General features: G+C 39.0%; 1 protein-coding gene across 3 annotated transcripts in view; it reads left to right on the top strand.

Moving 5' to 3' along the window:
• LOC136430281 (MOB kinase activator 2-like) overlaps window positions 1-11,688 on the top strand; it is a 28,342-nt gene that overhangs the window by 1,560 nt on the left and 15,094 nt on the right. The window contains exons 1-3 of one of the 3 annotated variants that reach the window (XM_066420752.1): window positions 3,475-3,619; window positions 9,836-9,990; window positions 11,227-11,323. In XM_066420752.1, the coding sequence (XP_066276849.1) occupies window positions 3,576-3,619; window positions 9,836-9,990; window positions 11,227-11,323 (296 nt within the window). In that variant the 5' untranslated portion in view covers window positions 3,475-3,575. Of the gene's footprint in view, window positions 1-3,474; window positions 3,620-7,941; window positions 8,145-9,835; window positions 9,991-11,226; window positions 11,324-11,688 lie in introns of those variants that run through there. The other 2 variants (XM_066420751.1, XM_066420753.1) reach the window with 2 other exon arrangements.

The following is an 11,688-nucleotide window of genomic DNA, read 5'->3' on the forward strand; positions in this document are numbered from 1 at the left end:
GACTTTCGTTTTCTTTCACCTGGTCTAAATCGATACCCACCCCTATGCGAGGCTGTGTAGTTTTAATGCCGGTAAGTTTACCGTGGCCTGATTTTGAAAAATCAGTAAACCTGCTGTCCAATATAAGTGTGTACCAAGAAAAATAAACGCTTTGGTACATTTAAAAAAATTCAAAAATAGGGGTACGGCCATGAGTGACTGGATCTGTCTGGTAATGGTATTATGTGGTTTATCTTATACAGTACTGTACATTTAACTGTTGTGACATGCCTTCAGTTATCTGATGTAAACAAATTCTTGGCAGAAGATTTAACTTAGAGATCATTGAAGTGATTCAAAATGGTAAGGCTTGTTTTTCCTTAGATATGACCTTTCCTTGTGTTGGAAATGTTTAACCTTTTCCATAATGTTTACAGGATATTTAGACTGGACAGATTAATGGGCCACTCATTCCCATATTTACATGTAGGTCACCATCAAAATAAGATAAATGTGAAAGCAAAGATAGCACCCCTCCCTGTGTCTACGTGTCTACTTGTGTTTCTGCAGTTCCCTTTTCAATACTATTGGCATGGTTCCAGGTGGCATATAATACAGTTAGAACTGGTATTGCCTACAGAGTAATGTTGGAGGCAGATGTACTGATAATGTGAGAGTACAAATTTCTATAAGTATATGAAGGTCTTCAGCATTGATTGCAGGGTTTTGGAAGAGAAGGCATTCTCTTCTGATAACCTCTAACAAAGTGCTTATTTTGGCATGAAAAAGGGTGTGTGCGTGTAACTCACAAAGCCCCCCATGGCTCCACCCATGCTAATCGAGATAAGAAAGACCTTCATAGCAACATAATGTCAAGCTTGCTGGTAGATACTGTAATTGACATATAGTACATCAAAGGTTCACATACTGGCTGGGTGGGATGGCATTTCAGCTGACATGTTACAAGTGTAAATATTATAAAATACAACCATTTTTCTCTCAGATCACTGGAACTGATACAAAAGAGGTTAAGGATACTACATGTAGTTTACTGACCAAAAATTAAAGCATTTTGTTTTTCCACGCATCTCTAATGATACAATAATAGGATCTAAGTCTTTTCCTATGCCTATGTACACAGAAGGGCTATTCCCTGCAAATCATGTTCACAAGTCTGTTAAAATCTGTGTTGGTATGAATTTGACCTTGACTGAAATAACCTTTCCACCTGACAGACCTAGCTTATCAAGAGCCCTGATTCAACAGCATGATTATTGCACAGTGTGCGTGATGGTCACATGTATCTAAAAGGGGCCGTTTTATCACACTTCACAATGCCGTAGGTTTCGTAATGATAACAGTTGTAATACCTTTTATACTGTAGGCATACACTACGTAATATAGTCTTACTGAAATCTTCAGTCAGTGGATGGTTGTCTTAAAGTTTGGAAGGAAGTTTATGAATTTGACCCGAGGCACAGATCTACAGTGCACCAGCAATGCTGATTATCAGAAAGTCATTTCATTTTTTGTAATGATAATTAGACATATTACTAATATTGATAGTATTTGAGGAATATTTGTGCCTTGTTCACACAGAAATCTATCAAGAGTTACCTGTATGTGTAGCTATTTGGGCAAATTCTAAAACAGGGTGCCATAACGTTAACGTTGGTACAAATAATTTTTTGTCTGTTTAATTCAATGGGAAATAAAAGTAAGCAGAGGGTAGAATTATGTGTCATATTATATTGTGTAGTATGAACATCATTTTCAACTTTCTGCTAGTTTCATTTACCATGACATCACCTTGCATTATTGGATAGGTGACAGCCCAATGCTGTGGTGTTGAAATACAGGTAGACTTATGTTATTAACCTTTTTAATCAGCTCTGTCAGTGACAATGGATTACATAAATGACAGCTTGCTGTATTGTGTTGAACATTTGGAAAAGTACAAAGAACCTGTAAATACATATAGCGTCTGTCTTCTCTGTCACGACACTGAAGATTGAACTGGTTCGAGATCAGTTACCCAATGCCTGGATCTGTCGACATGTAGGAAGATGCACATCCACCCCTTGTCTGCTTGAAGGGTGTGGCTCCGTCATCATGGTGGTTATTAACTTCATTAAGGAGCAGCCATTTGTTATTGTTGCATGGATGCAATTGGCTTGCTTGCAATCGAAGGCCACTTCACACTTCAAAGAAAGACATTTATTGAATAATTCAATAACAATCTCACATGACTAGGGCATGTACTGGTACAGCATTGAATATTTTGAACCCTGACAAGCTTTCACCAAGGATAACCTCTTTGCTTTCGCTGTTGTGCCCTTTGTGGATTAGAATAAAACCAAATTTGAATGAACACTTACCAACAGTTAAAACTTGTTAGTAGACACATCTGTTGTGGATGATGGCAATGCTGCGGTGTAACAATCCAGTAAAATGCAACTTGTAAACTCAGGCTTCACTTGAATTTATGGGTCGTTTGCCAATTTGGACAATTTGTCTCAAAGATGTACATAGGGTGTATTTTTAAGGCTGGAGGAATGTCTTGATGCCTGAAATGATGTCTGTTGACTCACATGGAAGAGGAGCATTGGAATACTGCTTCAGCTAATTGAGGCATCTTGTTTCAGGCTTGAATTCCTTCCCAGGTCCTTTGGCAGACTTTCCTGCTTGCTTGTTTGTCTTCCCTGGTCATATGTGTAGAATGGCATTCTTGTTTATCAGGAGGAGCCTGGCAGGCTCACAACTGGCACAAACTGTAATGTATAAAGTGGGCCGACCGCTAGAGAAAAGTACTTCTCAATGAGTACAAGGAATCAGGAAAGAAAGTACTTAAACTTAGTTTAAGAGTGATGTATCCCAGGCATGTAAAAGGCTTTGGGTAGTTAAGGTCAGTTGGTTAACAATAAATGGACTAACCTGTAATTTATGAGGAAACCAATCAGTCATTCAATGATTTGTATTATGGAACGCAGGTTACTTTCAGGTGTAGCTAATCTTTGAAGCGGTATGATTCAATGGATCATGAGTCAGACGCATAAGTGAATATTATTGAATAAAATGTATTGCTGGATTAAAGATACAAAATTTGTACAAAAGTATTGTTTGAATCTATTACTGATGTCTTATGCCTCCAAATGTTGTCACAAACATGTAGATTTTATGGTAGCAGATGAAAGAGAGATAGTTAGTCTTCATTTTGGACAAGTGTTACCCTCGAGGTAGAGGTGACCAAGCCAACATATGTCAGATGCTATGTAGTTCTAGGCCAGTCCACTTTACTTATAGGGGCCAATAGAACATGTGTGGATCTAATGGGTGGCTGGCTGCCAGGGCTGGAGTTTGCCAGGACAAATCAGGACAGGGCAGGACCAAGTCATGTTTGCATGTGAAGTGATTCTGGTGAATCGGGCGATTGATCCCGTAGCTCTGCACAATTTGTGCAGGCAGGAATAGCTCCAGTGTTGAAAGAAGGGTTCGGGAAGAATCAGCACATCTTTTGTGCTTCACGTCTAGAACTAGAAGTTCTTCCCACGTGTAGAGACGCCTACCACCGAGGAACACCTCTAGCCGGCACCAAGATGATGTCACTGCTGTTCCGCTGCAGCCCAGAGAGCATTTTCAAGTTGGTTTGACATTTTTGCTGACTTCTATTGTGGCTTTTAATCCTGTGTTTATAGACAGATTGTTCGGTTATGCAGCCTGTACTGTCAGATTGTAGATGAGTCATCTTCGTGTAAATCCTGGTCGATACTGATGGAAAATGTTGTCATGATACACAAACCACCAAATATGTTAGCAAAAGCAATACAGCCAATTTAATGTATAGCAATACAGCCATGATTGATCAGTCTAGCATACTTTATACCTAAACATGACTTCTGAGAATTTTATTTTGTTTTGAAGTTTCTCTACGCCCATTTCAGTTGAAATGGCCAATTTTTATACTAAAGCACAATAGTACCAGAACAGGTACCTTTGTATACGATATCTGGTTTTCTGTTAAATTTTGCTGAGGAGTACATGGCTTATTGCCGCTGAAATATTTAAAGTGAATAATAAGTAGACAGGGCTCGAAATAGTGTGTGCATGTTCACCTGTGTGCACCCAAAATTGGAGCTGTGCACCTAATTTTTGACTGTGGGTGCACCTAGATATTTTTGTAGGTGATAGGCCTTTGAAAAATAAAGGTACTATTGTACACGAGTTAACAGAATATTCTTCAAATGTAAGCATCAGAAAAAGCAACATTATTTGTAACTTTATTTGATGTATTACTTGTTTGAAATTTTGAAGTTAGCTGTAGAATTACCGAATGAAGTTCCTCATGAGCGTTAAAATTTGTAATTGTGTTTTGCTGGCATTCATTTATTTTGTGGTGCACCTAAAATTCTTTCTGTGCACCTAATTTTTTGGGTTGGGTGCACCAGTGCACCTACATTTCCAAAAATGAATTTCGAGCCCTGGTAGATGTACATCATTAAGGAAGACTTGCTCAGCCTTTTGGGTGAAATTTTTGACATATAAAAATGTCAATTTAATTGATTTATTTTATTTTATTGTTGGATAAAATGGATTGCTGGATGATTCCAATACATCTGCTGGTCTAAGACACATATTGACTTATCCTAGATGTTAGAAGTTTATCAAGTATAGCTATAGATCCATAGTACCACTGTATGTATCCCTGTCATATACATGTACAGTACATGTAGTACAGTCCAATGCCAACTGCATTGCAAATTCCAACCACAATTGTTTACAAATCTAAGTAAGATATGCATAGTCAGTGGTAGAAATACATTTTTCCAATGTTCTGCAATATTGCAGAATATCAAAATTTTGTTCTGCAATTTAAGAATATATAAATCTTTCTGCATATTGCAGACTGCAGGTGGGTATTTCGAATGCTGATAGTGGTATTAACATAGACTGTTGCATGTGTCAAAAGCCAGCCTATAGAAATTGTATGCTGGTTAATAAGTGGTAATCCACAGCTTTTGTGAGCTGTCGCAGCCATAGCTGCTGAATCTGTAATCTTAACATTGTAACCAAAGGTCTCTCTTGAATCCTAAGTTCTCCTTTGGTGATATCTCAAAGGACTTCCACGTAACTTCTGAATCATGTTTCAATGTTGATAAATCACTCATACGAACGTAGAATGTACTTGGGACTGTTCTGTACATTTATATCATCCTGAGACTGGTTTCTAGTTGTATGTCAAAAGATACATTAAGGTATATTTGTCACGAAAACATGTCTTACTTGTTAATCCACCAATAGCGGCATGCAGACCAATATTGTACCATATTGGAGCTGATGTCACTTCAGCCTGCCACTGCACAGAGTTTATTGCATGCATCATTGTTTTATGTTCAGTGCACTCTGCAGTCCAACTCTCAGGGGAATCACATGTCATGTCGTAGGAAAGTTTGAGCGTACAGCATTTTCCCTGCCCTCAACGAGGAAGCAGCTGTATGTGGAACCCAACTTGTTATGTAACTATCTCTTCCTGCAGCCTATGTGTGCCAATGAATAAAAAAAAATCTTGACAATATCCTGTTCATGGAGAAAACGACACCTTGAATTTAAAGAAAAAAATGCTGTTGTTGGGAATTCAATTTCTTGTTCTTTCCACTTGCCTTCAACAAAGGTTTAAAGTCCACTCATAACCTACTGATAGGTTCAGTCTACAGACCATAGACCAACCAATGGACAGATCTACAATTGCCATTCAAGATATGATGACAGGGCAGTGGGCATATACAAAACTACCATTGATCCAATATTACTCATAGTAGTACCAGTTGAAGCTCAGACACCGTTCATACTAAGTCGCCCAAGTCGCCCGAATCGCTAAGGTCGCAGAGGCCGCATTCCCTCACACCAGGGGTCGAACGAGCGCGAGTTATAAAATCGCGTCCAACAGCCAGTTGTATTGCAGTTTCGCCTGTATTCCCACTTCCCCGAAGATGGCCATGAGAACGTGTGTCTCTCTGTCATCCCAGACGCCAAAATCGCCCGATTCTGCCATATTGCCACGAAATACGCGAACAAGTTTGGAGGTAAGGGAATATTGTGTTTCGGCGGTAAATAAGCGGCGCGGAAAGGCCAACGTCACATATGACCCCTTGAACTATGTCCGGGTCAATATGCAAAGTAATGCGCTGGATGTGGATCGAGCCGCTTGGACCGTTCGTGCTAAGACGGAAGGCGGCCAAGTCGGTAGTAATCCACCTCCTGGAGGTAGATTCGCTGCGTTGCGGATCGGGCGACTTCACATGCGAATTGGAGCGTTCATACTAGGCCGCAACAATGCGGCTTCGGCTACCTCAGCGATTCGGGCGACTTGGCCGACTTAGTATGAACGGGGTCTCAGTGTGATCACATATAACTTTATTATCGTAAGTGTACAAAGAGAAAATGCTCTGATCATTCCTTTTTCTTGAGTGATTGAAATGTTGATAATAAAAATCATGCCATACATGACTTGATGGCAAAAGCTGTTACATACAAAGTACTTATAATATATTATTCCAATTGATAATTGATTAAATGAGTAAATCCAAGAATTCTTTTACCCTAATTGATTCTAGGAAAGAAATTATTAATTGTCTTAATATGAAGAGTGGAGAAGCAGGTAGGTTAAACTGGAAGTAAGAGCACTTAAGAGCATTTTGCACACAATAACTTTAACCAAGTCTACTTCATAGTCCCATGACTGCTACCATCCTATAGACAGTAAGCATGGGCAACACAGTCTGACAAAATCAGCTATTTTAACAGACGAGGTAACGTATTAATCAAAAAGGATGAATTGAGAGTCTTATTTTAGTCTGCTACTACAAGAGTTAAGACATCATAATCATAAAGGGACATTTAGCAGTTTTTGTAGTAGAGTTTGTAAATATGTACTTGGAAATGATCATTGTGTGCATATTGATGAATCATGAGCCAAAAACCCAATTTGTACTTTTTACACAAAGATGCTCTCTTAGATAAAGTTGTTTGAATTTCAAGACCTGATTGCTCATGTATTCAGTAGGGTAATTTGAATTTGGCTAATATTCAAAATGGCAAAGTGTAACATTTTCAATTTTGACATCAAGATTTTAATGTTATAGGCACATACTGTTTAAATAACATATTTTGAACACAGTAATTTTGTTGTGCAATACTGTACTTTTCAGTTGATAATTAATACCATTCAATGGTATATGTTAACCTTAAATGTTGGTAACTTCTATTTTGTATTATAGCAGTATCTACCTTGACTGACACTAGTGAAAGCATATAGTTTACGGAGGTTTTTCTCAAATAGTCATGAGTCCTCACTTTTAATAGCCCATATTACATGATTAATGTACCTTACATAAGATTTAAGGGGATTGTGTAAGATTTAAGGTGATTGCGTAAGATTTTAGGTGGTTAAGTCAAATTGGATTAAGTCATTTCTGCTCAGGGAAATAGTTACCAAGGAAGATTTTGGAAGCTAGCTGTATCACAACATAGCATTGATAACAGACTCAGGGATGAATTTATTATTCAAAAGGAATTCCTTTCTATATCTATCAATCTTTCATGGCCTCCCTGGCCTCTTGTGCAACATGGACATGAATTAAACATCATGCTGCTTAATATTGCACTTAGATACCAAGAACAATTTTCTTTGGACACAGGTATTTTCAGATTTATATATATATATATATATATATAGTGTGCTGATAATTCTGTCTCAGCATCCAGCTTGGAAGCATGTTGTTCTGTCACCAACAGTAAGAGCCTTCCACACTTTGAATGAATAAGTAAAATTCCCCAGTTAAGAGATGCCATGTTGACATGCAAATTTGTGCTGGGGTGACAGATGTCTTGTGAGCACCCCTGGATGATACAGTGTACTAAGCCAGGCCCCAGTGTTTCTAATTCAGACTAGTCCATCATGTATCAGAATATGGGGGTGAGTAGGATGCATTCTCACAGGGGTATCCAGTTCCAAGTGGTTGAATCGAATGACACAAACACAAACAGTAGATAATTTTAACCTTGCAGACCTGGCTCAGGGAAGGACAGAAATAATTCCTCATTACATGTGTAGCTATGGATGTTCTCTTTGGATGGAGGTACACTTGGGAACCTAGCAAGAATGAAAGGTATGTTCCTGCATGGTACTGGTGTGTACAGTAAGGTTACCAAGCTTGTGCACATGTCAGGGAGGAAATGTTGTCCTTGCTGCTGAAGAGCACAGATGGTTTTCTGAGCATCAGTTGTTTTGAACACAGTTCGATAGTGATTTAAGAGGGAAACTCTCTCATGTATTTCACCGTTCCTTAGATATGTCCCAGCTAAATTCTTGCACTCAGATGATCATCTTGGTTTAGGAATTAATGCTTAGCAATGATTTATAGAAGGATTCCAATAAAAGGAATAATTTGTTTATTGCATATGTGGCATATAGTACAGCTAGTTTATTTAAATCTCCATCATGTGGCATGTTCAACATGGTAAGAGTGGGGCTGGGGAGGGGGGCAGTCTTCAGCCCATTGGAGAATGTGGTCTAGATAAGGCTGGAAGGAGGACCTGGTTATTGACCTCTGATAGGGAAACCAAATTTAGTGACCTTAGAATTCCTGTCGGACAAAAATCCATCGCAATGTATTCTTGTCTGATCCTTGAGCTGTCTGTCGTGGCTACAGTTTGAGGTAGCAGAAGTAAAGACTGCTGTGGTAGAAGTCTGGTCTTCATCTTTAGATTAGTATTAGCCCAAGGTTGTAATCATGCAAACCAGATGCCCTGCCATCCAGACAAATAATGCCTGCATACACAACAGCACACGGACTCGAAGGAGGGAGGGTGTTATAATAATATCATAATAATAATATCAGGTGTATTTGCAGCCAGTGCCACAGGCAGGTACCCAATGTGTAGGGTAATGAGGCTGTTTAACGTGTTCGAGGCACCTCCTCGAGCACGGGACCCCCGTTTTACGTCCCTCCCGGAAGACGATTTCGTGGAAAGCTTCGTGAGGCTACAGCAATCCGGACGTCCTTGGTTGGTCCCCCATCCAAGCACTGTCCGGACCGCGCGTTGCTTAACTTCCGAGATCGAGGGATCGGGTGTATCCAACGCGCCACGCGGCCGTAGCTATAGTTTAACCTAGAAGTGCCCTCTGTTAAATTGCAGTCCTGTAAGTTGGAAGCCAAAGGAGGCACATGTATGATATTATCAGGGCTGAACCGGCCTGTAAAGTTGCAGGACAGTATTGCAAAATTATTAATATTAGACATGCAAATCTCAGGGAGCCTGGCATAGACGTCTTGGATAATCTTTGATTTACCAACTAAAATCTTATTTAAGGTTTGTGTTACAAAATTTCATTGACTTCCATAAATACATGCACTTTCTACCTGCAAGTGTAACAATGCTAGGTTCATAGTAGGCGGGTCCCCATTTTGCAAGGGTTACATGTGTACCAAGGTTATGATATTGAGTGAATATTGCCTCTTTTTACGATACTTATGTTATGCCAATGCCACTCGTTTTCCGCAGTGTCATTACGTACAGTCACTAGACTCCTAGGACTGGCATCTTGTCCTTAAATTGAAATCTGTGGTCCGACCTGGTACATTTTAATGTTCTTGTGCGACAATCTGACTTCCATGTTTTATATCTCATATTATCTACATTTGTGTAATAAGGAACTTTTTGACTGTTTGATGTTAATCTAGGGCCCCTTGGAAATCAACAATTCTGTTGAAGGGGCTACCCAGATGTCTAACTTGAAGATGTAATGAATAAATAGAATCATTTAAAATGAAAATAATCATCATTTTTGTCATTGCAGGAAAGCCAGTAAAAAGGAGAAGAAACCAGTTATAGAAGAGAAAAAGGAGTATTTGGACCAGCAGTACGTACAGGCAGCAATCACAGACCAGGACTTGAGAATAATAGTCAGGTTACCAGAAGGAATCGACGAGGATGAGTGGTTAGCTACCAACAGTAAGTAAACAATGTGATCGAAACATCCGCTCTTTGTAAATACTTGGTTGTGAATAAAAGAACCTTGCTATTCTATGGCAATGAAGTTTATTGCATAATCATGCCCACCATGGGCTACCGGTAAATGCATTAAGTAAGATATGAAAAAACTATGCTGTGCTTTATCTATGATTTACATGCTTCTTCTCTCTTGAACTCCTTGAAACATGCATCATGCTATTTTTTTTCTTGAATCATAATTAGATGCTGACATTACATATGCAAACATTTTCTCTTTTGTAAACACATCCTAGCCTAAAATTGTGTTATGTTATCACATCAACAAAAGCACCAATTGAAAGTAAAAGTTGCCAATAAGGGTTCCAAATAGTTTTTTCTTAATTCCCTGCAATAGTGCATGTTGTCATCAATTTTACCTGTAATGTGGAGAAACTTTCTTCCAATATGCTCATCGCTGTTCCTGCCCTTTTACAGCCTAGAATCATTGTACCATCAGTAACTCTGAAGAATGCAATGCAATGTAATACAAGTTTATGATTTGTCTTTGGCATGATACATGTAGAAGCATGATTTTATCTGAAAGGGTTCTAATCAGTCTAGACTTACATATTGTGTAGGTTGCTATATATAACAGCACCTAGATTGTCATTCATGATATGGAGTCTGTTTGTTCTTCAACCCAAAAGGATTGTCAGGACTGTTATTGGTTATCTTTTATTGCAGTCTTGAATTTTTCTGCAAATTATACATTTGTAGGTTTCATGTGGGTATTTCGCGATCGAGCCCTGGCAGTTTTTGTAAACACTGTACATTATGACTGATCTACTAGGTAATGTATGTGTGCGTGTAGTACTGGTGATGATCACTAGGGGTGTGGTTGTATCATGATGCATCTAATCTAAGGAGAATGTGATGGATTTAACTTGGTCATAGGTGACATTAGGTCCATTCAGCTTTCAGACAGATCCCAGGATGATGAAGTGATATGCCTTCACCTATAGAGGCTGCCATATATAAAATTGGGCTACCCACTTGCAATTTGAGATGTTGTTAGTTGGATTACTGGTAGGCCAGTCCAATTCTTATTTCTCCATCTACATGCATGTGGTGATGAAGAAAACAGCTCAGACTTTCCTTAAGTCGCTACCAGCAAAAGCTGCCTAGGCTGACCCAAGTAATGACTTGTCTCATTGTCAATAAAGAAAGAAAGTCAAAACCAATTTTCCTGTTTTTCAGCAATATCATTTTTCCATAATATCAACCTGCTGTACAGCACGATATCAGAGTACTGCACCAGCTCCACGTGTCCTAACATGTCAGGCCCAGGAAACACGTGAGTACACAAATACATACAATGATACACTCCACTAACTTAACTCCACCAGGGTTCATAATTCCGCCACTCTGAAAAGATACGTCCAGACAGATCTCCAACCCAACATCCCTGATGTCATGCACTCCTGTATAACTAATCTGTGCGTACCTGGGGGGTGCTGCATTAGAGATCTCTCAACCCCACTGTTTTTCAAAGTGGCGGATTCATGTAACCTGGCAGATTAATGTTAATGGAGGTCACTGATAGTATTGGTTTTTTTTAAGAATGATGAAAATAGCAAATGGTCATCTGCTGAATTTTAAAGGGTTCTATCATTATGCCATTTTATTTCAAGTTTGGTATTATGCTTGAGTATGTTTGTA

Source organism: Branchiostoma lanceolatum, chromosome 3 (genome assembly GCF_035083965.1).
Source record: "Branchiostoma lanceolatum isolate klBraLanc5 chromosome 3, klBraLanc5.hap2, whole genome shotgun sequence".
Taxonomy (NCBI): Eukaryota; Metazoa; Chordata; class Leptocardii; order Amphioxiformes; family Branchiostomatidae; genus Branchiostoma; species Branchiostoma lanceolatum.